This window comes from Stylophora pistillata, chromosome 6 (genome assembly GCF_964205215.1).
Source record: "Stylophora pistillata chromosome 6, jaStyPist1.2, whole genome shotgun sequence".
Taxonomy (NCBI): Eukaryota; Metazoa; Cnidaria; class Anthozoa; order Scleractinia; family Pocilloporidae; genus Stylophora; species Stylophora pistillata.
Window position 1 is genome coordinate 4,765,628 of NC_142524.1, and position 25,663 is coordinate 4,791,290.

The following is a 25,663-nucleotide window of genomic DNA, read 5'->3' on the forward strand; positions in this document are numbered from 1 at the left end:
CGGACGGACTGACTGACTGACCGACTGACTGACTGACCGATCGACTCTGACTGACTGAGCGACATTCGCTTTGGCTGACGCTCGAAACGTCAGCTTTGAAACCCTTTATGGTGACAAATTGACCTATCAACTCAATAAAACCAAATTACCTGAAATGACCGACTGAGTGACTGACTGACCAGTTTGTAAGACATACAATCAACCCCATGAAATTAAGCGACTATCTTCGCTACAGAAGAAGATCGTTGCGCAAGACAAGATCAATATAAATGACAAATCCTGATTGGATCCACAAATTATCACTTTTTTGTCATGCCAAAAGTCAAAAGAATGTCTTCTAAACCAATCAATTAACTTTTAACTTTTCCGGCACATTTTGAAAACTTTTTAACTCACAGCTTTCGCAATACTCCTAAAGCAACCTTCAAGTTATCCCTTATAAATAAATATTTGAAGTGGAGAAAAAATTGCAAAATTTTGGGTCATCCTCGGTGTAAAAACCTGACAAGGTTTTCTTTGTTTCATAAGGTATTGTTTTGCTGTACGCTATTGTTTATAATGTTTTGTTGTCTTTGTTTCACGTCACTCGTGAGCTTCACAGGTTTTTACACCGAAGATGAGCCAAAATTTTGATTTGAGGATGTCAAGTCCAAGCTGTGTTAATGAAAACGCTGAACCACAGTCGCCCAACTCGTGCTGTGTTATTCCGAGTGATTCGTAACTCTGAGCTGTGTCTGGGTGTTCTTGATCCCCAAACAGTTTAACTCGGATGTTAAGTCCCCGCTGTTTGGACTGAAGCGCTGAAGCAAAGTTGCCCAACGAGTGCTGTGTTACTCCGAGTGATTCGTAACTCCTCGCTGTGTCTGGATGTTCTTCTCCAAACAGTTTAACTCGAATGTCAAGTTCGCGCTGTTTGGACTGAAGCGCTAAAGCAAAGTCTCCCAACTCGTGTTGTGTTATTCCGAGGGATTCGTAACTCCTCGCTGTGTCTGGGTGTTCTTCTCCAAACAGCTTAACTCGGATGTCAAGTCCTCTCTGTTTGGACTGAAGCGCTGAGGCAAAGTCGCCCAGTCTATGCTGTGTTACTCCGAGTGATTCGTAACTCCTTGCTGTGTCTGGGTGTTCTTCCCCAAACAGTTTAACTCGGATGTCAAGTCCACGCTGTGTTGATTGAAGCGCTGAACGAAAGTCACCCAACGCGTGCTGTGTTATTCCGAGGGATTCGTAACTCCTCGCTGTGTCTGGGTATTCTTCTCCAAACAGTTTAACTTGGATGTCAAGTCCGCGCTGTTTGGATTGAAGGGCTGAAACAAAGTCGCAAAGCTTGTGCTGTGTTACTCCAAGTGAAAGGTAACTCCTCGCTGTGTCTGGGTGGTCTTCTCCAAGCATTTTAACTCGGATGTCAAGTCCGCGTTGTTTGGACCGAAGCGCTGGAGCAAAGTTGCACAACTCGTGTTGTGTTACTCCGAGTGACTCGTAACTCCTCGCTGTGTCTGGGTGTTTTTCTCCAGATAGATTAACTCGGATGTCAAGTTCGCGCTTTTTGGACTGAAGCGCTGAAACAAAGTCGCCCAACTCGTGCTGTGTTACTCCGAGTGATTTGTAACTCCTCGCTGTGTCTGGATGTTCTTCTCCAAACAATTTAACTCGAATGTCAAGTCCGCGCTGTTTGGACTGAAGCGCTGAAGCAAAGTCACCCAACTCGTGCTGTGTTACTCCGAGGGATTCGTAACTCCTCGCTGTGTCTGGGTGTTCTTCTCCAAACAGTTTAACTCGGATGTCAAGTCCCCGCTGTGTTGACTGAAGTGCTGAAGGAAAGTCGCCCAGCTCGTGCTGTGATGCAGCGAGGGATTCGTAACTCTTCGCTGTGTCTGGGTATTCTTCTCCAAACAGTTTAACTCGGATGTCAAGTCCCCGCTGCTTGGACTGAAGTGCTGAAACGAAGTCGCCTAGCTTGTGCTGAGTTACTCCGAGTGATTCGTAACTCCTTGCTGTATCTGAGTGTTCTTCTCCAAACAGTTCAACTCGAATGTCAAGTCCGCGCTGCATTGACTGAAGCGCTGGAGCTAAATCACCCAACTCGACTTGTGTTGCTGCGAGTGATTCGTAACTCTCAGCTGTGTCTGGGTGTTCTTCTCCAAACAGTTTAACTCGGATGTCAAGTCCACGCTGTGTTGATCGAAGCGCTGAAGCAAATTCGCCCAACTCGTGCTGTGTTGCGGCGAGGGATTCGTAACTCTCAGCTGTGTCTGGGTGTTCTTCTCCAAACAGTTTAACTCGGATGGCAAGTCCGCGCTTTTTGGACTGAAGTGCTGAAGCAAAGTCGCCCAGCTCCTGCTGTGTTGCAGCGAGGGATTCGTAACTCCTTGCTGTGCGTGGGTGTTCCTCTCCAAACAGTTTAAGAATAATAATAATAATAATAAAATCTTTATTACCGTGTCAATGTATTTAGCTCATAGAGCTAATTGGGGACACCTACATACTAAATTAATAAAAAAAACTATGTACAGTATCATAATAAGTAACAATACAGCCGATAAACTATGCATTAAAATTTTAAAATATTTAGAAATATCAACAGTGTTCAGATAACATAAAAATACTTGTACCATGCAGATAATTAAAAAAAAAATCACGTGCTGCAAAGATTGCAGCAGTTGCCACTGTCTTCCACTAGGCTGACCAGGTCAACTCTACGGATTCTAGTTTTAAAGATACTAAGGCTTGGTAGTTCACGCATACCATTTTCTAATTTGGACCAAATATATGGTCCTTGATACCTTAGTGTGTGTTTACCATAGCGTATAGTGTTAAATCGTGGTATTTCAAAGTCACTATTCCTAAGGTTATAACGAGTACCCTTTCGAGTAAATATCTCAGATATGTAGCTGGGTACTAGATCGTTCTTTACTTTATACATTAGTGTTGCTATGTCCTGTAAGCGTCTATTATGAAGCGTAGGTAACTTAGCACGCTTAAGAAGTTCCTCATATGTCTCTGTTGTTGTTTTGAAGACCGCACGCAGGGCTCGCTCTTGGATGCGTTCGATTTTGCGCCCATCTGAAGATTTAGAAAAGTTCCAGACTAAATGACAGTATGTTAAATGTGGCATTATAGCTGTTTTATACAGTATGAGCTTAGCTTGGCATGGTATTAGGTTACGCAAGCGCATGAGGACTCCTACTTTCTGGCTGGCTTTAGTGCATATTTCGCTAATGTGTTGTGTAAAGTTAAGGTTCTTGTCTATATTTACTCCTAATAGCTTGATTTCTTCAGTTTTCCTGATCACGTCATTGGCGATGGTGAGAACGCTGCCCTTCTTATCTGCATCTATGTTTCTTGGGTTAATCGTAAGAGACTGAAACTTATCTGGATTTGCCAAGAGGAAGTTGTCCCTATACCATAACAGTGCTTGTTGACCCTGAGTCACTAGAGTAGATTCGACTTCTTCATAGGTTTTTCCTATGAAAGGAAAAGAAGGAAAAGAAGGATGTCAAGTCCGCGCTGTTTGGACTGAAGTGCTGAAGCAAAGTCGCCAAGCTTGTGCTGAGTTTCTCCGAGTGAATTGTAACCCTGAACTGTGTCTGGGTGCTCTTCTCCCAACAGTTTAACTTGCATTTTAAGCGCATGATTATAAAATCTCTGGGCCTCAGAATATTTCCGCATCGTGCACAGATAATTTCCATGGTCCAAGTAACATTTTAGAAGCTCTTCTTGATGCACGTGTAACCCAAGATTCTCATCAAGTTTCGAGTGAGTCTCTAATGACATGTTTTTATATTCCGTAATGGCCATCTCATGATAACTGATGTTTGCAGCAGACAATTTAGTTGCTTCCTTGGGATGATTGAACACACCCTTTAGTGTAGTTCTGACGTTGCGCTGAAATATCCAAAGGCCGTGTGATCTCTGTAATGTCGGTTTCTGTAATTCTGTTGCTATTTGGATCACAGAATTGGTCATTGAGTTCTCGGTATATTTATCAAAAAAATGATTGGTCGCTGTGCCAACAACACAAATTATTTCTAATCTAAGCGGTTGAGTAATATGAGTATCTAGTTTTCGTGTTTGAATTTCTTCTTCGACAATCTTAACTTCTTCTTTGTTTTCCATTGGAGGAATGATAAGAAGACTCGTGTCTACAAATGCTCTACATTCTTGCAGCGCCTTCTTATAAAACTGTGATGCAATTGAATATTGTTTTTTGAAGCGATGACAAATGGCAAGAACCTGAAATACAGTTGCTAGGAGAATTCTCTCTTCAGCATTGCCAGACATCAACGAAAGAGCTTCTTCTAAGCTTCGTATTCCTTCCTCTGTTTTCTTAGAAGACACTTGACAGATGCCTCTGTAACAAAAGAGTTTTCCTTTATACTCTGCCGAGAGAGATGAACATGACATTTGCTCGTCCCCAACTCCCGGTAGCAGCTTCATCGTTCTTCCTTTTGTGCCCCAGCACACTTCACCAAAAGCCATGGAAACCAGTAGCTGTTTGTAAACAACGCTTTTTCCAAGCTTCTTTGCCACATCGATTGCTGATTCGTAAATTTTGTCCACGACTTCTCCATCGCACCAGAAAAGGGAATCTAGAAATATCTCTGCTTTTATCAAAACACCAAAAGCAGCGTCACATGTCTTAGGATCTGAACAACTTTCTGTTAGACTTTGAATTATATTTTGCTTCTCTTCATAGAACTCAACAAATGCTGACATTGACTGTCCTGTCAAGAACTGTTCGTTCAACTTCTCAAACAGGGAAACGTAAAATGTAGAAAAGCGCACTTTTGAATTCAGCATCGTTTCTATCATTTCATCTTCTCCTCTTTCTCTAACAAAGGAAAGAAGCAATTTATGCATCGAAAATGAATTAGGTTTGGAACCAGAGTCGAGAAGCGATTTCCTCCGAAGCCTGTGCAAGATCTTCTTGGCCTCGAGACTTGTTTGAATACCCATGACAGCTGCAGCTACCGAGAGGTTAAAATCCTCTGATAGAATACTCACAGACACCAGCGCCTCTTTCTCCTGCGCTGAAAGTCTTACAAAAGACGATTTGAATAAAAATTTTAATCTCAGATTGCTCGGATAGTCTGGATTATCCAACAGATCCACAGTGTTTTTTTCTACAGATTCTTTCCACTCCTCTAGAAACTGACTCGGTTGAGTGTTGTCTTCAGAAATGGTTGAGCACAACAGCTTAATGGCCAGAGGTACACGCCCGCAGATTTTTGCAATTTCTTCACGATCAGATGTGGTAATAGCGTTTGAAAGTAACTCGCTCACTAACGCTTGAGAGAAGGACTCATCTAATGACCCTATTCTTACTGCATGATGGCCTTCAAAATGCACGTTCATAAATTCAACCGATTCCCTCGTGGTAATAACAATAGTTGCCTTCTTGGATCGACTAACAATGTCTTGAAGAAACTGTATAAAATTTTCCTTCACGTTCGGTGTTCCACTTTCGAGTAAGTCATCAGCATTGTCAAGAATCATCACAAACTCATCCGAAATCTCAGTGAGAACTTTGAAAAGATCTTCGTCTATCGGTAGCTGCTGAGGTAGGTCATCTCTCGTAGTTCTTCTGAAAAAGCTAAAAAGCTTTGATATTAGATCAGTTTTGGAGTTTAGCCCACGTAAGGAGAAGAAGTAGACGGGTGATTCGTTAGCCTGGAGTTTATGTCCCACAGCAGTTGCCACAGAAGTTTTTCCAAATCCGGATGAGCCCAATATCGACACGATTCGAGTGGATGTGGAACTCAGGTGACCGATGATCTCTTCACATTCTCTTTGGCGGCCGGCGAAGTGTGGAACCATCGGAGGAAGACATGATGGCGGAAGTAATACTGTTGAATCTTTAAAATGGCAAAGAACAGTGACAATCATGATGAGTAGTCTGTTTAATAATAAAGGACTGTAAATCAAATGCCAATCTGAAATTGTCAACATGATAGATCAAATGCATGCATAATGATCTTTTTCGCGACTACCGGAGCGGCAGCTGTTTGTGAATTGCTCGTCGAGAATTGCGTGTGCGACAAGGTTATTAAATTGTTAATTTTTCACAAAATGGCGGATCTAATAGTTGAACTATTGGTCTATTTAAGGGGACAGTTCTCTAACGGCTAAGTTACCTATTTTAGTCTCGAAAAAGGCTAAGAAGCGATTTCTGCCTGTATCTTTTAGCTGGGGAGATAGAAATAAAGTATGTTATGTAGTAAACTGTCTTAAATTTCTAATATAGCCACAGAAGAGCTGTAATTTCATACCTCTCTGGTTCTGAGTAATTTCTAGTGTTAAGTCATCTATTTTTTGCTCCAACAAAGCAATGTCTTCCTTACTTGCTCTACCGTCAACTTTTTCCTTCACTGCTATTAATTCGTTGATACTCTCGCCTTTGAGAAAGTCGTTTAGCGCTTGAAGCTCCTGATTGATACCGTGCTCCAAATTGCGAACCTCTTTCGTGGGAAAGTCGGACTCTGTCAAACCAGCAACGGCATCAATTGGGTCAGTCTTGACACCAAGAGCTTTGAATGCTTCTTTAGTCAGCTGCACGTATTGTTCATTAGTTGGTTTATCAATCCCTGACTTTTCTGAGTGACAAAGCGAATTTCTTAATAATCGAAGCTGATCAATCGCGAGTGCAAACGTTTCTTTCTGGTCTCCACTTGCACTAACCACAGACGCATGAAAGTTTCCATGAGGTATTTTACGGTGCTTCAAGTACAACTCACCAAGGGTCTTCTTATGACCTGTACTGCCTGGCATAGAGAAGGACTTCGCATATATGGTGGCCTGAAAAAGGGCGGTACAGTCCCATTCTTTATAGGAAAGGTGTGTGGGAACTTTGGTTTTACCACCCTCCTCGGTGAGAAACGAGTTCCTTACTGCTGTGGAGTCATCCCATGATTGATATCCGGGCCGATACCTAAAGGTGTTGTCCCACATGGACTTGAACGTTTGACGCAAAGCGTTCGCGAACTCATTAAACACGATGGAGGCAAACTTGAAATAATTCAGCTGCTTGTCACTAAAGGGCTGCAGTGACATGTTTGGCTCTGACTTTTGAGATCGCAACGGTTGGCTACAATGTCTTCAACAACCTAAAAAAATTTTTTTAGGGATGATTTATTCGGTGGAACATGTCCAATACACTTCAAAACACTCAATTACAAAAACGTTGACACCTACAAAAGCACCAGCCATTAGGAATCGGACCTAGCAGACTCATGAGTATGCAAGTACATGCCGCTAACCACAATTATGCGTCGATCAATTGGAAGCTTTAACATTCTCCCCACTTGGAAACCTCCTGACTTCGAACTTTTGAAGATTTATTCGTTTGAATTCCAGCTTTCTTCCCTCCCCCGCGGCCAAAATTGTGTTTCAATACCCCCACCCAAGTGTCGCATTTGATGGTCACACTTTTGTAAAAGGCAGATCAGCGACCGTGAGTTACTATTCATTGAAAAAAAAATTTTTGACCCTTCTGATTCAAACTCCTCACCCGGACAAGGTTCAAATTCCTCCTCCCGGACAAAGAAGTTGGACGGGGGGTAATTGAAGCTCCGAATTGATCGGCGCAATGATTAAGGCCTCTATATAAATGCAGGAACACTAGTGATAAAAACTTTAAGGGTTCATCCGTTGAAAATGTGTTTTATAGGTGTAATAATTTTTGCTATCAAGTGAGTAATGCATCCCACTTATGACACAGTAACCCAGCTACAACAGGAGGTGGCTAGCGTTCAATTTTGGTGCAGGATTGGGAGAGATGGTGCACGCGCGGAGCGTGATGAACCAAAGGACTTCACGCGCGACTTCTCGTTAGAGCGTTTTAAACAAAATCACTGTCGGAAACCCGTGAACCAAGACAAAAATAGACCTTCTTTCCATTTGGCTATTTCAAACTGCTTTGTGTGCGACGACCGTGAAAAAAAAGAGAAAAAAAATTTTAAAAAAATTAAAAGAAATGACATAAATAAAAAAATAGTCCTCGGATCACGCAAAATTTACATATAGTAACTTTAACACCGCCAATATTCAGAAATGAAACTCATCTAAGTTAACATCACATTGAAGATGTACACCTCACATTTTCTTCTCTTTTTAACCCTGTATTTTCTTCATCCTCCTTTTAGATGTATCTAAGGCTATATTGAAACTCTCGTGTTGCACCGTATGTCGGAGTTTTAAGAAATCGAAATATAATAACAAACACAACAAATTCTTGGGAGCTAAGGACTTTGGAAAAATCCCGTAATGTGCTTTGCGTAGTCAGTCTTGCAAATTCTTGGGACCACCTGACTTCAGTTTAGCAGAAACTTCGAAAGATATTTCGGTAACTATGCGAAAAGTTTAAAAATGACTGATAGTGTCGTGGTATATGGTTTAAATATTTCCTCCTCCTTTTATTCTGTTATGACTGTTGGAACACAAAGTTTATTCCAGCATCCAGTGAATCACAAATGAACATCGATCAGAAAACAGCAAGATGTACTTCATCGACATGGGGTTAGTCTTGTAGTTAAGCTAAGTTGATGGAAAACAGTTATCTACTAAAGTACTGACCTACCTCAATGAGGCTGATTATCTCAGGGTCTATAAATCATGCACAAAGTGGATAACTTGAACTTCAAATTCATCCTTAAACTGGCTGTCAATGTTAGAAAAGTAGCTCAAATTAACTTATACATCATCAGTCAAAAAAAGAGTCAGACTCTAGTGATATTGGAAACAGATGCGCCCTTGCGAGGGTAATTTCCCTTCTATTCAGATGACTATTTAAATTACTCGTTAGTACGCAATTTCCAATCTCAGGTGATGTACATGAGGCAAACTGAACTAGAAGACCTTGAAAACAGACGAAAATCGTATAGTTCTCTTGGAACATTCCCTTCGTGAACGCTAGACGATTGCAATGATAAAAAAATAATAAGAAAATTATTATTATTATTATTATTATTATTATAATTATTACTTCTGATCAACAGAAGTGGAGGTAGCGTTGAAGGAGTTAGTTGAGAGGCGTCACAGAGATGTCCTCAAGAAGATGTAAAGGGCGTGCCTATCCGTCATACCGAACATTGCACGTACTCTTAAGGTTGCGATACATTAGACATCGTATTACCCGTGCTTCGGTTTGTCTCCTGCTCTAGAACTTTGAACATTTAGCATGTTTTAGCGTAATTTGGTTTAGTTTATTATATATATATACATATACATATTTTAACCTTACTTTTTAATCGGACATTACCTTTTAATTCTAGTATCACTAGCCGGAGCACAGGCTACGCCTTGGCGCCCGGTGTTCCTCTTAACTGTATGCCATACAGATAGTTTTTACTGCTGATAATAATAATACGTGTTACGCACGCACAATGGTTGCCATTAATCCCGAAAAAATCGAAGCGGAAAATGGCTTTGCGACAAAATCTACATAAATTAACTTTAACACTCCCAGTATTCAGGGATGAAACTCTTTTGTATTGACATCAAATACTGAAGGTGTGCACTTCGCTTTTTTTTTTTTTTTTTTTTTTTCACTAACGGACACCATATTTCCATTTATCGTCTTCTTAGATATACCCCAAGCCATTTTGATACTTATGTGGTTGAGAGTATGTTGGAATTCAAGAAATCAAAAGTGATGACGCAGTAATAAATACAACAAATTGTTGGCAGCTAAAGGCTTTAGATAAGCAAATAACATCTCAGGTCCTAGCGACTAAGAAGGCCGATCATCGATCAGACGAGTACATAATGTACTGATATTTCTTGTAGTGTTTAGCAAAGATGCTGTTTCAGTAACAAACCAAATTATCATAGACCTTCCTTAAATGGCGGTTAGTCTTGTTTAGTCAGTAGATAGAAAACTGACATTTACCTACCCTGAAATTCAATTTAAACCGGCTGTCAAGTTAAGAGTCTAGGCGGTGCGCGATGAGGCTGATTATGTGAATAATTTGTCACGAAACCCGCAACCATAACCAGAAAATTCATCCTGAACTGGCTCTCAATGTTGGGAATGCAACTCAAGTTTGCTTACGCATTATTCTTAACGAGGTAATCTATTGTTCTTGACAAATGTTTTTGTCATAGATCAAGGGAAATTCCCTTTCTTTTGGTAACTTTTCACATCCGGTAAGGACAGCCGTTTACTCAAATCCCCCAGTAACTCGAATAAGATCATTGACCATATTTTTCCAGTACTTTACTATCTACTAACTCGAACTTCCCATTAACTCGAATTCATTATAATACTTCCCCTTAGCTCAAGTTTATCCTGATAACTCTAATCAATCAATAATACCTCTGGCCGTATGTTTAAAGGACTTTCTTCCACTTGCATCTGATAAATAATGGTAATTGAACTGAGTGGAGTGCAATTTGGGCTGAAATCATACGCGTGATTTCAAAATCGCACGAGCGCGCAGCGCGAGTTCGATTTGAAATCACAAGTATGATTTCAGACCGAAATTGCACGACACGAGGTTCAATTACCACTTTATTACATCCATTTTGAAATCGCCCAAATATAGGACTTGGTCAATTCAAGTATTTTACTGATGCAGTTCTAAGCCGGTTTTTAAATAGAGAGCGGAATGAAACGCTTTTACATCGTATTTTCTGTGCATAACAGAAAGACTTTGACGTCATGTGTCAAAAACTCGGTCAAGCGTAAAATGATGCAATTTAGAGCAAAAAATGCTGCAATTTGGGAATAAGTCGCACCAATTTGAGCCAATCAGATGACAGGGACCACCAGTGATTCCAAAATGGAGGTAATAAAAACTTATATCAATCAATGAAATGTGAATATATGTTGTTATTCATTTGATTCTTGCTAAACCCGTCGAAGTGATATAAGTCAACAACATAATGACCAGCTCCCAGTTGGCTTGTTAGCTCATTTGGCAGAGCATTACACCGGTATCGCAGAGGTCATGGGTTCAAATCCCGTGCGGGCCTTAATTGTTTTGAAGCCTTAATTCCACAACTACATAAGTAGGGTTTAAGACTGCGAGGATCGCTTTCATACAGAACTTATATCAGTTCTCTACCTCGGAACGATATACTCCAGAAAACGTTTTGATTTTGACCGATACAAGTCAAAGATATGAGGCAGTGAATTCAAGGAATCTTCGTCTGCCTCAGAAAAACAAATATCAAGTTCCCCTACAAAAACGTCGTACTTCGTAATGCTTTCCCCTTTGTTAAATCACTTGAAATAGTAATAGAAAAAAAACCATTTCGGTCGCACAGGGAATTCGAGATGTCATTGCTGAAGGGAGGGTATTTTGGAAACAGTGTTTGACAGAAATAAAAATGTTAGTACCAAAATGGTTGCTAAGAGCTAGAAGCGGTTGAGGACGGGTTGATTGTGCTTGATAGTAACTCTTAACTGTTTCTGGGTGTTCCTTCCCAAACAGTTCAACACGGATGTCCATGGCATGTTGTTTAATTTAACATAATTGTGTCCTTTTTCCCTGCTTGCACATCCGTCTGCAAATTGACCAATGTGAGCCGGTGTGCATGGAGGTCGAAGAACCACTTTAGTCTTGCGCAAAATTTCTTTACGATGGGCTACCATTTTTTTTTTCCAAAACAAACTTTTTAACCTGGCTTATTCAGGTAAATACGCCATGGATGAAGGCGCAGAATTCACAGCTTGCGGAAAAAAGTAGAGGTGTGACAGAACTGCTCATCGAAGGTTGGCATAAGACGCGCGTCGTAACATCGAGGAATCGGTACTCCTTACAGAAAGTCTAGATTTACACCCTTGTAAATTTGATTTAAGAAAAGCAGATTACCTTACTTCGCATAAAATATGACACACCCATACGTCATCAAACTGTCGGATATCATTTCAAGGTACATGTAGAGAAGCTATGAATGGGAAATCTCTTTCACAGATGCACATTAATCGTACAGAAAAAACAAAGGATTTCTATCTGTCAAATTGCTTTGGCAGTAAATATACCACACGCACACCCATTATTAAAGATACGGCATGACAATGTCCACCATTGATTTTGTCAAATGCCACAGCTTCCAGATCATGGATCAGAGTTAGTTGAGAGACAGGATACCGTATCCAAGGCAGGCTAGAAAGAGAAGCAGGAGTCCTGGCTAGGAAATAAAGGCAAAATAAAGGAAGAAAGCACATCTATTTTCATATAAAAACATCATTTATTATTATTGATAACAATTACGCTGCATTATGTCTTACAATATATCTAAGTGTAAAAATTAAAAAACGTTATATCCTTCTTAACATGTCTCTCTATCAATCAAATATCAATGCTTCATTGCTAAAAAAATTGTTAATGAGCCAAAAATCAGGTGGATAAATATTCTTTACTTACATGCATATTGTGAGAGATACCATCTTATGGAGCATTTTTGATGCCTCAATAAATTTTCCTGCTTGCACAATGAAATGCTTTGTGAGTTTTAAAATGAGTTTTCATCTTTAAAGGAAAATAAACAGCCTTTCTCTAGCCATGAGCATCCAAACTATACCAATGATAGGGTAGAGGTAATTGTTAAAATTCTTGAAACTAAGCAAGGTGTATTTAGAGTCCTTTGATAAGATTCCTTTGTTGTTAAAAAAATATCGTTGTATAGTTTAAATGTGCAAGTGTGCTGCACTTTGACAGCAGTTGATTTTAAAGTGACTTGACAGCCAGACAAAAGCCATCAGATACAGGAGCTATTTCACTTTCTGAGGGTTTTGGAGGCTATTTATAAAGTTAAGGAGAGATTCAGAGAAACAGATTTAATAGAACAAAAACAAACCATTGAACACATTCTTAACACTGAAACGGTTTATAAATTTTGCAGCTTTTTATAAATTATTTCTATTAACAAAACATGGTATCATAAATATTGGAAGTCAACTGGAAAGTCTGACTTGTTCTGAAGGCGCTATATTTAATTCAGCTTTTTGAAGGTATCAATACGTTTTGGCAAAATAAAAAAATATGCATGTTGTTGCGGTATTTATTCATTTATTTATTTATTTAAGGATTTGTACAAAGCAGTACCGGAGCAAAAACAACAGGACCTAAGTCCCCTACTAGGTTTAAGCTCCAACCCAACCCTCTCTTAAAATATTAACTAAGTATTTAGTAATAGGCAGCTTAACAAGTGCACCCAACAAGGGTATTAACCCGACGACATTTAAGACAAATTTTTTTAAAGGTACTGAAAGTTATCGCCATTTAAAACGTTGAAAAGTCTCTTGAAATAAAAGAGTCAGTAGACTCAGCCAAATACCATTAGGTATATTGTTCCACAAGTTTGCTATCCTATTAAAATAGAAATCCCAAAATGTTGATGTACGATCATTTTTATTAATCTTTAAGTTCAGCCCTGAGCACGCTTGACGCGTCTGACTCGCAACAAGGGAAAAATAGTAATTAAATAAACGAATTAGATCAATAGGACCATAAAAACATTAAAAAAAGTAAACTAAGTCGATATATTCAAGCTAGCAATTAAGCGGCAACTACTTCAGTTTGATTCAGCGATCCTTGTAAGAAAATTTATTACTATTTTTTAGTATAAAGCGTGTAGCTCTTCTTTGCACATTTTTAACTAAGAATAAATTGCTGATAACAGACTAAGGTGCCTATAACTGAGAGCAATAGCAAAAGTGCAAACGCACTAACGAACAGTAAAGACGCAACAGCGGAACACTGCCAACAATTCCTGTGGAGCTCCTTCTAATAAAGCCCACTAACCTATTTGCTTTAGCAACTATCATGAGTATATGTTCCTTCCCAGAGGTGTCATTTACGATCGCTACCGCCAAATCTTTTTCAGTCGAGACAACCTCCACATCAATACCATTGATACTATAGCTACGATATGGACTGATACGCTTCCTAGATATACGCATATTACTGCACTTTGAGGGCTAAAAATAGAATTCACTTGACAAGGACCAAGTTGTAAACGAAAGTAAATCCCACTGCAATTTCCAAAAATCAGCATCATTATTTAATATCCTGTAACATTTAGAATCGTCAGCAAACATAGCCAGCGTCGCACTATTCATTACATTTGGCATGTCATTTACAAATAATAAAAAGAGAATCGGTCCTAGAAGTGACCCCTGGGGTACGCCTGACCCAACGTCCGTCCAATTACTGAAAGTTCCATTTATAACCACTCTTTGACGCCTTCCAGTTAGGTGTGCCGGAGTAACACCAGGAGAGTAGGGGGTCATCAACAAACTCTCTTTTCCATTTTTCAAAAATTGGAGAAACATTTGCTTTTTTCCAACCTGATAACTGAATGCCCTTGTTTAAACTAAAATTAATAATCGCCGTTATAGATGGAGCAAGGGAGTAAGCACATTCTTTCAACACGATGGTGGGCAGCTTATCACATCCGATTGCCTTTTTAGTGTCCAATGAACGAAGGATGACCACACCTTTATCAAATGACACTGTGACATGAGATAATTGTTCAGTAACGCCCGGAAGAATTAATGCGTTCAGATCAATTACACAGTTTGAATGATCCTTGTGAATAGATTTGAAAAAGTCATTAAAGGCTTCTGCCCGCCCCGCGATCATCAGAAAATGACACACCATTGTAAGTTACCTTGTCAGGTATTGGCTTTTTCTTGCATTTGAAGGAAAAGAATGACTAAAAACGCTTAGAAGTCTTATGGATTTCACTTGATATCTCTTTAACATGGTAATAATTCTTCTCACCCGATGAGCTCTTTAGATAGAGGAAGGGCAGGCTCCCAGGTACTTGACGACGTAGGCCGTCCTTTCCACTTGATAAGGTACTCTATCTCCTATGAGAAAACACATAAGAAATGAAACAGTTGGCCAAACACAAGCTTTAGAAGAGCAGCTTTAAAAGAGGCATTAAGTACTTACTTTGCCGCTTTTCTGCTTCGTGAGGAGTCTTTTAATTTAGGCCGATATCTTTTCTTTCCATTCACTTGATATATATCCGCTGTAGAGGACTCGTGAAGTGCCTTGTAGTCAATCTGTTTTCGTTTCCTGCTCACTCTGTCCACCATCTCGTTCCCGCCAACGCAAAATTTCCGAGATCTCTGACAATGGAAAATATTAGTTCGGATGTCAAGCGCATGCTGTTTGCACAAAAGCGCTGAAGCATAGTTCCCAAAATTGTACTGTGTTACTCCAAATGGCTCGTAACTCCTCACCGTGTCTGCATGTTCTTCTCCCAAAAGTTTAGTACGGATGTCAAGTGCATGTTGTTTGGACTGAAGTGCTAAAGCAAAGTCGCCCAAATCGTGCTGTGTTGCTCCGAGTGATTCGTAGCTCTGAGCCGTGTCGCCGTGTTCTTCTCCAAACAGTTTAACACGGATGTCCAGTGCATGCTGTTTGGAATGAAGCGCAGAAGCAAAGTCGCCCGCGTCATGCTGTGTTACTCCGAGTGAGTGGTAGATCCTTGCTGTGTCTGCGTGTACTTCTCCAAACAGTTTAACACAGATGTCAAGTGCACGCTGTTTGGACTGAAGTGCTGAAGCAAAGTCGCCCAGTTTGTGCTGTGTTACTCCAAGTGATTCGTAACTCTGAGCCGTGTCTGCGTGTTCTTCTCCAAACAGTTTAACACGGATGTCCAGTGCATGCTGTTTGGAATGAAGCGCAGAAGCAAAGTCGCCCGCGTCATGCTGTATTACTCCGAGTGAGTGGTAGATCCTTGCTGTGTCTGCGTGTTCTTCTCCAAACAGTTTAACACAGATGTCAAGTGCACGCTGTTTGGACTGAAGTGCTGAAGCAAAGTCGCCCAGTTTGTGCTGTGTTACTCCAAGTGATTCGTAACTCTGAGCCGTGTCGCCGTGTTCTTCTCCAAACAGTTTAACACGGATGTCCAGTGCATGCTGTTTGGAATGAAGCGCAGAAGCAAAGTCGCCCGCGTCATGCTGTGTTACTCCGAGTGAGTGGTAGATCCTTGCTGTGTCTGCGTGTACTTCTCCAAACAGTTTAACACAGATGTCAAGTGCACGCTGTTTGGACTGAAGTGCTGAAGCAAAGTCGCCCAGTTTGTGCTGTGTTACTCCAAGTGATTCGTAACTCTGAGCCGTGTCTGCGTGTTCTTCTCCAAACAGTTTAACACGGATGTCCAGTGCATGCTGTTTGGAATGAAGCGCAGAAGCAAAGTCGCCCGCGTCATGCTGTATTACTCCGAGTGAGTGGTAGATCCTTGCTGTGTCTGCGTGTTCTTCTCCAAACAGTTTAACACAGATGTCAAGTGCACGCTGTTTGGACTGAAGTGCTGAAGCAAAGTCGCCCAGTTTGTGCTGTGTTACTCCAAGTGATTCGTAACTCTGAGCCGTGTCGCCGTGTTCTTCTCCAAACAGTTTAACACGGATGTCCAGTGCATGCTGTTTGGAATGAAGCGCAGAAGCAAAGTCGCCCGCGTCATGCTGTATTACTCCGAGTGAGTGGTAGATCCTCGCTGTGTCTGCGTGTACTTCTCCAAACAGTTTAAAACGGATGTCAAGTGCATGCTGTACGGACTGAAGCGCTGAAGCAAAGTCGCCCAAATCGTGCTGTGTTGCTCCGAGTGATTCGTAGCTCTGAGCCGTGTCGCCGTGTTCTTCTCCAAACAGTTTAACACGGATGTCCAGTGCATGCTGTTTGGAATGAAGCGCAGAGTCAAAGTCGCCCGCGTCATGCTGTATTACTCCGAGTGAGTGGTAGATCCTTGCTGTGTCTGCGTGTACTTCTCCAAACAGTTTAAAACGGATGTCAAGTGCATGCTGTACGGACTGAAGCGCTGAAGCAAAGTCGCCCAAATCGTGCTGTGTTGCTCCGAGTGATTCGTAGCTCTGAGCCGTGTCGCCGTGTTCTTCTCCAAACAGTTTAACACGGATGTCCAGTGCATGCTGTTTGGAATGAAGCGCAGAAGCAAAGTCGCCCGCGTCATGCTGTATTACTCCGAGTGAGTGGTAGATCCTTGCTGTGTCCGCGTGTTCTTCTCCAAACAGTTTAACACAAATGTCAAGTGCACGCTGTTTGGACTGAAGTGCTGAAGCAAAGTCGCCCAGTTTGTGCTGTGTTACTCCAAGTGATTCGTAACTCTGAGCCGTGTCCGGGTGCTCTTCTCCCAACACTTTAACACGGATGTCAAGTGCATGCTGTTTGGAGTGAAGCGCTGAGGCAAAGTCGCCCAAATCATGCTGTGTTACTCCGAGTAAGTGGTAGATCCTTGCTGTGTCTGCGTGTTCTTCTCCAAACAGTTTAACACGGATGTCAAGTGCATGCTGTACGGACTGAAGCGCTGAAGCAAAGTCGCCCAAATCGTGCTGTGTTGCTCCGAGTGATTCGTAGCTCTGAGCCGTGTCGGCGTGTTCTTCTCCAAACAGTTTAACACGGATGTCAAGTGCATGCTGTGTTGACTGAAGGGCTGAAGCAAAGTCACCCAGATTGTGCTGTGTCGCTCCGAGTGATTCGTAACTCCTCGCTGTGTCTGCGTGTACTTCTCCAAACAGTTTAAAACGGATGTCAAGTGCATGCTGTACGGACTGAAGCGCTGAAGCAAAGTCGCCCAAATGGTGCTGTGTTGCTCCGAGTGATTCGTAGCTCTGAGCCGTGTCGGCGTGTTCTTCTCCAAACAGTTTAACACGGATGTCAAGTGCATGCTGTTTTGACTGAAGGGCTGAAGCAAAGTCACCCAGATTGTGCTGTGTTACTCCGAGTGATTCGTAGCTCTGAGCCGTGTCTGCGTGTTCTTCTCCAAACAGTTTAACACGGACGTCTAGTGCACGCTGTTTGGACTGAAGTGCTGAAGCAAAGTCACCCAGTTCGTTCTGTGTCACTCCGAGTGATTCGTAACTCCGCGCTATGTCTGGGTGTTCTTCTCCAAATAGTTTGACTCGTATGTCAAGTGCACGATGATAAAAGCACTGAGCCTCGGAATAGTTTTGCATTTCGCACAGCGTGTTTCCATGTTCCAAGTAACTCTTTAGAAGTTCTTCTTGGTGCACGTGTAACCCAAGATTGTCATCTCGGTTTGAGTTAGTTTTTGAAGTCAAGTTCTTACATTCCTTAATTGCTATTTCATGATAAGTGATGCTTGCAGCGGACAATTCAGTTGCTTTTTTAGGATCTACTTCCCTCATTTCATGTCTTACATTGCGCCGCAATTTCCAAAGGCCAAATGATTTAAAAAAGATCGACTTTTGTAATTCTTCTACCATTTGAATTACAGCATTCTTCATTGATTGCTTGGTACAGTCATCTAATAAATGGTTAGTTGCTTTGCGAACTACACAGATAATTTCTAGTCTAAGCGGTAGAGTACTAAGAGTATCTGTCTTCGGCTTTCGAATTGCTTCATCGACAATGTTCAACTCTTTGTTTTCCATTGGTGGAATGATAAGAAGACTTGTGTCTCCCACTGCTCTGCATTCTTGCAACGCCTTGTTATAAAACTGCGACGCGACTGAAAATTGGTTTTTAAAGCGATGACAAATCGCAAGAACTTGAATTGCAGTTACTCTGAGAATTCTCTGTTCAGCGTGGCCAAGGCCAGACATCAACGAACAGGCTTTTTCTAAGTTTCGAATTCCATCCTCTGTTTGCTCAGAAGCCACTTGACAGATGCCTCTGTAACACAAGAGTTTTCCTACTGAGAAGGATGAACATGATATTTGCTCGTCCACGGCGTCGGAAAGCAGCCCCATCGTTCTTCCTTTTGTGCCCCAATACATTTGACCAAAAGCCAGGGAAACCAGTAGCTGTTTGTAAAAAACGCTTCCTCCAAGCTTTTTCGCCTGATTGATTGCTGATCCATAAAGCTCGTAGAAGAGGTTTCCCTCGCACCAAAACAGGGAATCTAGAAATATCTCTGCTTTTATCAAAACACCGAACACAGCGTCACAAGTCTTGGGATCTGAGCAACCTTCTGTTAGACTCTGTATGATATTTTGCTTCTCTTCATAAAACTCAACAAATGCTGACATTGAATCTCCTGTCAAAAACTGTTTGTTCAATTTCTCAAAAAGAGAAACATAAAATTCAGAAAAGCGCGCTTTTGAATCCAGCATCGTTTCTTTCATTTCATCTTCTCCTCTTTCTCTAACAAAGGACAGAAGCAATTTATGCATTGAAAATGAATCGGGTTTGGAACCAGATTCAAGAAGTGATTTCCTCTGAAGCCTATATAAGACCTTCTTTGCCTCGAGGTTTGTTTTAACTCCCATAACAGCTGCGGCAACCGAGATGTTAAAATCTTCCGATAGAATGCTCAAAGAAACCACTGCCTCTTTCTCTTGTACTGAAAGTCTTAGAAAGGATGATTCAAATAGAAATTTTAATCTCAGATCGCTAGGATAGTCTGGTTTGTCTACCAGTTCGACAATGTTATGTTCTACAGATTCCTTCCACTCCTCAAGAAACTGACCCGGTTGAGTGCTATCTTTAGAAATGGTGGAGCACAATAGCTTAATGGCCAGAGGTACGTGCCCACAGATTTTTGCAATTTTTTCACGATCAGATGCGGCAATAGCATTTGGAAGTAACTCACTCACTAACGCTTGAGAGAAGGACTCATCTAATGGCCCTATTCTCACTGCCTGGTGGTCTTTAAAATGCACATTAATAAATTCAAGAGATTCCCTTGTGGTGATGACAAAAGTTGCCTTCTTGGTTCGACTGAGAATGTCTTTGAGAAACTGTACGAAATCTTCTTTCACGTTTGGCGCTCCACTTTCGAGTAATTCATCGGCATTGTCAAGAATCATCACAAACTTGTCTGGCATCTTGGCGAGAACTTGAAAAAGTTCTTCGTCGATTGGTAGCCGCTGGGGTATTTCATCTTCTGTAGAAGCTCTCCTGAAAAAGCTAACCAACTTTGATATCAAATCAGATTTTGAGTTTAGCCCTCGTAAGGAGAAAAAGTAGACGGAAAATTCTTTATCCTGGAGTTTATGTCCCACAGCAGTTGCCACGGAAGTTTTTCCGAAACCAGGCGAGCCCCATATCGACACGATTCGGGTGGATGTGGAAGCCACGTGACCGACGATTTCCTCACATTCTCTTTGGCGGCCAGTGAAGTGTGGAACCATCGGAGGAAGACACGATGGCGGAAGCAGTGCCTTTGAATCTTTCAAATGGCAAAGAACAGTGACAATCATGGTAAGTAATCTGTTATGATATTAAAGACGTTTAAATCGAATGATAATGTCGAAATAACGTAATTAAACCTTAAATTGTCAACATGATTCATGAAATGTCGTGGGGCTTTTTGAAAGTTGCTCAGGAACTGAGCCGTACGCCTCTGACGCAACAAAGTGAGCCTCGCATACCATTTTTTATCTCTCAGCAATCTGTTTCAAACAATTAAAATATATGCAATACTCTCGGGTCAACAAAAGGTTGGTTTCCGTAACTTTCAGGCGCGAAAGGATAATTTTTTTACTTCATGTAATGTCCTTCATTTTAGATACAAATCCTAGACACATCTTTAATCTTCAAAATTCCGTGTACTAATTTCGAAGTTAGCACTTTTAAAACTCAGTAAAGTAAATTTCACGAAGCCTAGTAGGTCAATTTTGGTCCATTCTTCTCTAATTTAGGGCCCTTCATGAAGCGAGGTGGCGTTAGAATTTACCGCTTTATCAGTTATGAATAATAAATGATGACTACGCATTTTGCCCTATTTTAGCGGTGAAGATAGAAATCAAGTCGATTCTTCAACAAACTCTTTAAAAAATCTAACGTAGCGACACAAGTGTATTAAGATTGTACCTTTCTGGGTTATATTATTTTGTTCTTTCAATTCATCCATCTTCTTCTCTAATAAAGCAAGGTCCTCCTTACTTGCTCCACCTTCAACTTTTTCCTTTATTGCATTTGTCAACGCCTTTAATTCGTCATTACTTGAACCCACGCCTTCGAGAAATTTGATTTGCTCTCGAAGCTGTTGATTGATACCGTGCTCCAGATTGCGAACTGCTGTTGTGGGAAAGTCGGACTCTGTCAAACTACCGATGACATCAATTGGGTCAGTTTTGATACCAAGAGCCTTGAATGCTTCTTTAGCCAGCTGCATGTATCGATCAAATGTTGGTTTATCAATCTCCGACTTTTGTGAGTGACAAAGTGCATTTCTTAACAGTCGAAGCTGATCAATCGCGAGTGTAAACGTCTCGGCTTGGTTTCCACTTGGACTCACCACACATACATGAAATTTTCCATGAGGTATTTTAAGGTGACTCAAGTACAACTCACCAAGGGTCCTCTTATGGCCTGTGCTGTCCAGCATAGCGAAGGACTTCGCATATGTGGTAGTCTGAAAAAGGGCTGTACAGTCCCATTCTTCATAGGAGAGGTGTGTAGGAACTTTGGACTTGCCACCCTCTTCAGCGAGAAACAAGTTCCTTACTGCTGTGGAGTCATCCCACAATTGATATCCGGGCCGATGCCCAAAGGTGCTGTCCCACATGGACTTGAACGTTCGACGCAAAGCGTTCGCGAACTCATTCAACACGATGGAGGCAAACTTGAAATAATTCAGCTGCTTGTCACTAAAGGGCTGCAGTGACATGTTTGGCTCTGACTTTTGAGATCGCAGCAAGTTGGCTACAATCCTTAACAACCTAAACAGAGATATTTTGAGAGACGATTTATTCAGGTTAACATCTTAAATACACTCAATACACTCCATTGCAAAAACGCTGATTACTGAAAAGTACTAACCGTGAGCGATCGAACTAAACGGAAGTTGCGTCAGTTACGTCACAAGAGAGTGATGTATCGTACTTATGACACAGTAACCCAGCTACAACAGGAGAAGGTCATCATTCAATTTTGGTGCGGATGAGTTGGTGCACGAGCGGAGCGTGATGAAGCGCGACTTATCACTTCGCCGTTTTAAACAAAATCACCATCGTAGACCTATGACCCAAGACGAAAATCGAACTGCTTTCTTTTTTACTGTTTTAAACTGCTTTGTGCGCGGCGACAGAGAAAAAAAAAAGGAGAATAAAAGTAAAATTAGATAAAAGAAACGACAGAAATAAAGTTTCCTACAAAATCATAGAGTTTTTAAACAATGCTCTCCTTGTTCACACTTAATGATTCAAATGCACATTAATGGAAATAAAAATATTCCGCGCAATTTTATTACACGCAAATTTACATAAATTATTAAACCCCAAACATTCAGAAATGAAAGTCGTCTAAGTTGACATCACATTGAAGATGTACACCTTACAATTTCTTCTCTGATAACCCTCTATTCTCCCTCATCCTCTTTTTAGATGTATCCGAGGCTATATTAAAACTCTCGTGTTGCACCTTAAGTCGACCGGAATTCAAGAAACCGAAAGTGATGACGCAGTAACAAACACAACAAATTATTGGAAGCTAAAGACTTTGGAAAAATCCCGTAATGTGCCTTTCGTAGTCTGACTCAGTCTCACCCATTCTTGGGAACCCTTGACTCGAGTTTAGCTTAGACTTCGAAAGATATGATATCTTTCGAAGATATCATATCTTTCGTAGTCGCTAACTACGCGAAAAACTTCCGCAATGATTGAAGATTTTAATTTATCACAGACCTCCATTGATATGGTGTTTTACATTTCTGTTGTGACTGTTTTTAAAAGCACGTAATACATCTCAGGTCGTAGCGACTAACAAAGGCTGTCAGAAAACGACAAGATGCAGCGATATTTCTTGTCGTGTCATGAAAGATGCCGTTTGTCCAGCAAACCTATATCATCGATTTGGTAGTTAGTCTTGCTGAGTAAGTATATTGCAAAAATGTTATCAACCTACCCATAGTTAATTGAGGGGACTGGTTATGAAGCTCGGCGAAGAACAAAGGAGAGAACAAAGGCGCCTGAGTTTATGTTGCTTTAGTCCGTCACGTGACATTGACCGTGCACATTCCAAAACAACATGGCGGACGTGAACGATCTCTTTTTATTCGGAGACGATTTCGATGCCATTATTGATATACTAGAGGCTGAAGAAGTTGTGCAAGAGCAATTTAGTGAAGCAGTAAATGAGGTAAGATATAACAGTGTTTGATAATTCTTTATAAGGGCAACTTTGGACTTATAAAGCGGGTCAGTTCTAATCTCGAAATATATGTGCTTTCGTGAATAGGTCCAAAACAGCCGACTAATCTGCGACCTTTGCAAGAAAACGTACAAGAGCAAGGGAGGTCTGAAAAGGCACACATCCCTAAAGCACCAAGAAGACTCTGCGAGACAGGATGAAGAAAAAAGCGAGACTTTTACGGCTGAAATCTTGGCAAATATGGTCGACGAAGTGAAGCTCAAACTCGCTGATAACAAGGTTTTCCCAAAAGGCTTAAGGGACGAGCTTAGATCGTATGTTTTTGTAAAACTTGGGGAACAAACATTGGAATTCTGTGAACTCCGAAAGACTTATGAAGGTTTAGTTAAAAATGGAGATGCTGAAAAGTTCTACACAAAGTTCTACTCAGCTGTGCCACTGAATGCCATGAAGTATTTCGAGGGATTGTCACGAAATGCAGCTACACTGCTATCTACCAAAGTTGCTGATCGTATGTTATCATACAGTAAAGGGAAGGCTGATACGAGTACTCCTAATTTAGAAGCTACAAATGTTCCATTATTAGAGCAAGAAATGGCTGGGCTGCAATACCTTGGAGGTTATGTGCTTCATAAGTTACATAACAAGCATGTCAATTCAAAGATCTCTAAATCAGCAGAAAGTGAACAAGCGATTTCTTTACTGAAGGCTGGGAAATGTAAAGATGAGGCTGAAAATGTTAAAGACACTCAGAAACTCATTAACTGTTTGAATCGTGGGGGTTTGTGGAGTATCACAAAAAGTGCTCAAACAATATTTTTAAGAACAGAAAACTATTTTAGGGCTGCCACAGCAAAGTCTGGCTTACAGAGTATTGACATCAACAGTATCATAATGAAGTCTATTAATGATGTTGCAACAGTTTCAGCATACAACACATTGGTGTCTGATTCTGAACTGGTCATCTGTAAGAATGTTGGCAAGGACGTATTACAAAATATTGTTAGCTTATTTGTGAGAGTACGTTCCTTTTCTTTTGCCAAAGATGTGATACAGAAACATAAAATGAAAGCAAAGCAAGTTAAGGCTAAAGCACTTCGGAAGGAAATCACGAGAGCCAGTAACGATTGTGGAAAAGAAAGACAACCTTAGATCAGTTTTAAAATTTTTGAATAATATTGAATTGTTAAAGTTGCTGTTATCTTACACGGCATGTGTTGAATGTAAATACCCTATCATGATGTATAACATAGTCAATAACTATGGACTGATCAAGCACCAAAATAATTTAATATGACAAACACAGGTTTCAAGCTTTGGATATTTTATTCTGAATCTTCAATAATATATATATATTTAACAGTTATTACTGCTACCATATAATGCAACTGGCATGCTTGTTTCTTTAACAATTACAAAGAGGCATTGACCATTCAAGTTAAACAAACCACTGAATACTGCAAATTAAGACTGAATGCTAATGCAAGTATGAAAATGCAATATTTTTGAGGCAAAATTATTGTTTCAGGCTTAATAATATACCTGCAAAAATGTCTGCATGCTAATTGGCTTAGAGCATGTCAAATAATCCCAAACAGTGCAGAAAGTTGAAATTGAGTGCAGAAAGTTGAAATTAAATTTTTGTATGTATATTATTAACAAGTAATCGCATGTTTTTTTCGTGCAATTTGGAATAAATAAGCACTCGTAAATTTTTCAAAGTCTACAAATTGCACTCGCTTGTGCAATTTTGTTAGTTAAAAATTTACTTGCGCGTAGTTATTCAAAATTGCACTCAAAATCATGCGATTACCTATACATATTTATATATTTGTAAAGCATTTTGTGTCAATAGTAATGATATCTTGCATGGTTTTAGAAAATCTACATAATTACTGTTTACCCCTTTTGGGTAGAGGGTCATTAGAAATGTTATCCCATGCTCTGTTCTTATCTTTTCGACCGCGTGTATTCCCAGACTGGCATGAAATTGCTCGCTGCATCCTGATTGTGTTATCATTGTAGCCAAACATTCTGATATCAGGATTGTCACTCCTTCTGCCCAGCTTTCTTTGGTTGCCAAAATACTCCTCTGCAGGATCCTGGCAGAACCTTTCAGTTAGCACAAAGTCCATGCCTTCGTTCAACAGAAACCTTGTTGCTTCAACAACTGAATGGGTGGTTATCTTAAGGCCTTCGTGCGTCTGCCATGATAAGAACATCCTGCTTCTTGCATTCTGTGTGAAGTTCCCCGGTCTGTCTTTTGTGCTCTCCTTCCAGGCACTTAGATAATCAAGGAAATCTCCCTCAAGCCACAGAAATCTTGGGTCATCAATGGATGTGTATGGTGCAAGGAGTGGCTTTCTCTTTCTCAGATGCTCAGTAGTACTGCGAACATTAAGGCAATCGAAGAATTGATCCATCATCTTACACAATCTTGCAGTCGCCGCTGTATCAGGGGTGCTGTAGGCCGTCATCACTGCTGCCACTGTTGCGCTTAGAACCTGAGCAGCCAAATTGACTCGCATGCAAGAGTAGGAGCTGAGTTTGATGTGCTCGTAGGTGATCTTGGGTAAAAGCTTCAACCCATTCTCTGCATCTTGGTAGTACAGTTGTGCTATGTGCTGCCATAAAAC

At 40.8% G+C, this 25,663-nt stretch overlaps 3 protein-coding genes across 3 annotated transcripts; 1 reads left to right on the forward strand and 2 right to left on the reverse strand.

Annotated features, from left to right (window-relative positions):
- Positions 1-26: 26 nt before the first annotated feature.
- Positions 27-7,229, reverse strand: LOC148727874 (uncharacterized). The gene is made up of 3 exons (XM_088724887.1): positions 6,267-7,229; positions 3,487-5,852; positions 27-2,433 (listed from the first exon to the last, which is right to left on the reverse strand). Exons 1-3 carry the CDS (start codon positions 7,045-7,047, stop codon positions 583-585), a joined length of 4,998 nt encoding a protein of 1,665 aa, XP_088581013.1. The 5' UTR covers positions 7,048-7,229; the 3' UTR covers positions 27-582.
- Positions 7,230-12,169: 4,940 nt separating this feature from the next.
- LOC148727875 (uncharacterized) lies at positions 12,170-21,633 on the reverse strand. Its single transcript, XM_088762785.1, has 3 exons — positions 20,748-21,633; positions 14,901-20,103; positions 12,170-14,815 (listed from the first exon to the last, which is right to left on the reverse strand). The coding sequence occupies exons 1-3, from the start codon at positions 21,544-21,546 to the stop codon at positions 14,809-14,811; spliced, it is 6,009 nt and encodes a 2,002-aa protein (XP_088618911.1). The 5' UTR covers positions 21,547-21,633; the 3' UTR covers positions 12,170-14,808.
- Positions 21,634-22,866: 1,233 nt separating this feature from the next.
- LOC148727876 (uncharacterized) lies at positions 22,867-24,340 on the forward strand. The gene is made up of 2 exons (XM_088762796.1): positions 22,867-23,015; positions 23,115-24,340. Exons 1-2 carry the CDS (start codon positions 22,905-22,907, stop codon positions 24,177-24,179), a joined length of 1,176 nt encoding a protein of 391 aa, XP_088618922.1. The 5' UTR covers positions 22,867-22,904; the 3' UTR covers positions 24,180-24,340.
- Positions 24,341-25,663: the final 1,323 nt, after the last annotated feature.

Bases quoted from the DNA above. Each gene is read 5' to 3' on its own strand.
- LOC148727874 (XM_088724887.1), bottom strand. From the start codon at position 7,047: ATGTCACTGCAGCCCTTTAGTGACAAGCAGCTGAATTATTTCAAGTTT. The intron at 5,853-6,266 runs GTATGAAATTAC...GCCATTTTAAAG, and splicing joins AATTACTCAGAACCAGAGAG to ATTCAACAGTATTACTTCCG. The intron at 2,434-3,486 runs CTTTTCCTTCTT...CATTGACACGGT, and splicing joins AGCGCGGACTTGACATCCTT to AATAAAGATTTTATTATTAT.
- LOC148727875 (XM_088762785.1), bottom strand. From the start codon at position 21,546: ATGTCACTGCAGCCCTTTAGTGACAAGCAGCTGAATTATTTCAAGTTT. The intron at 20,104-20,747 runs GTACAATCTTAA...GCCATTTGAAAG, and splicing joins AAATAATATAACCCAGAAAG to ATTCAAAGGCACTGCTTCCG.
- LOC148727876 (XM_088762796.1), top strand. From the start codon at position 22,905: ATGGCGGACGTGAACGATCTCTTTTTATTCGGAGACGATTTCGATGCC. The intron at 23,016-23,114 runs GTAAGATATAAC...TTTCGTGAATAG, and splicing joins TTAGTGAAGCAGTAAATGAG to GTCCAAAACAGCCGACTAAT.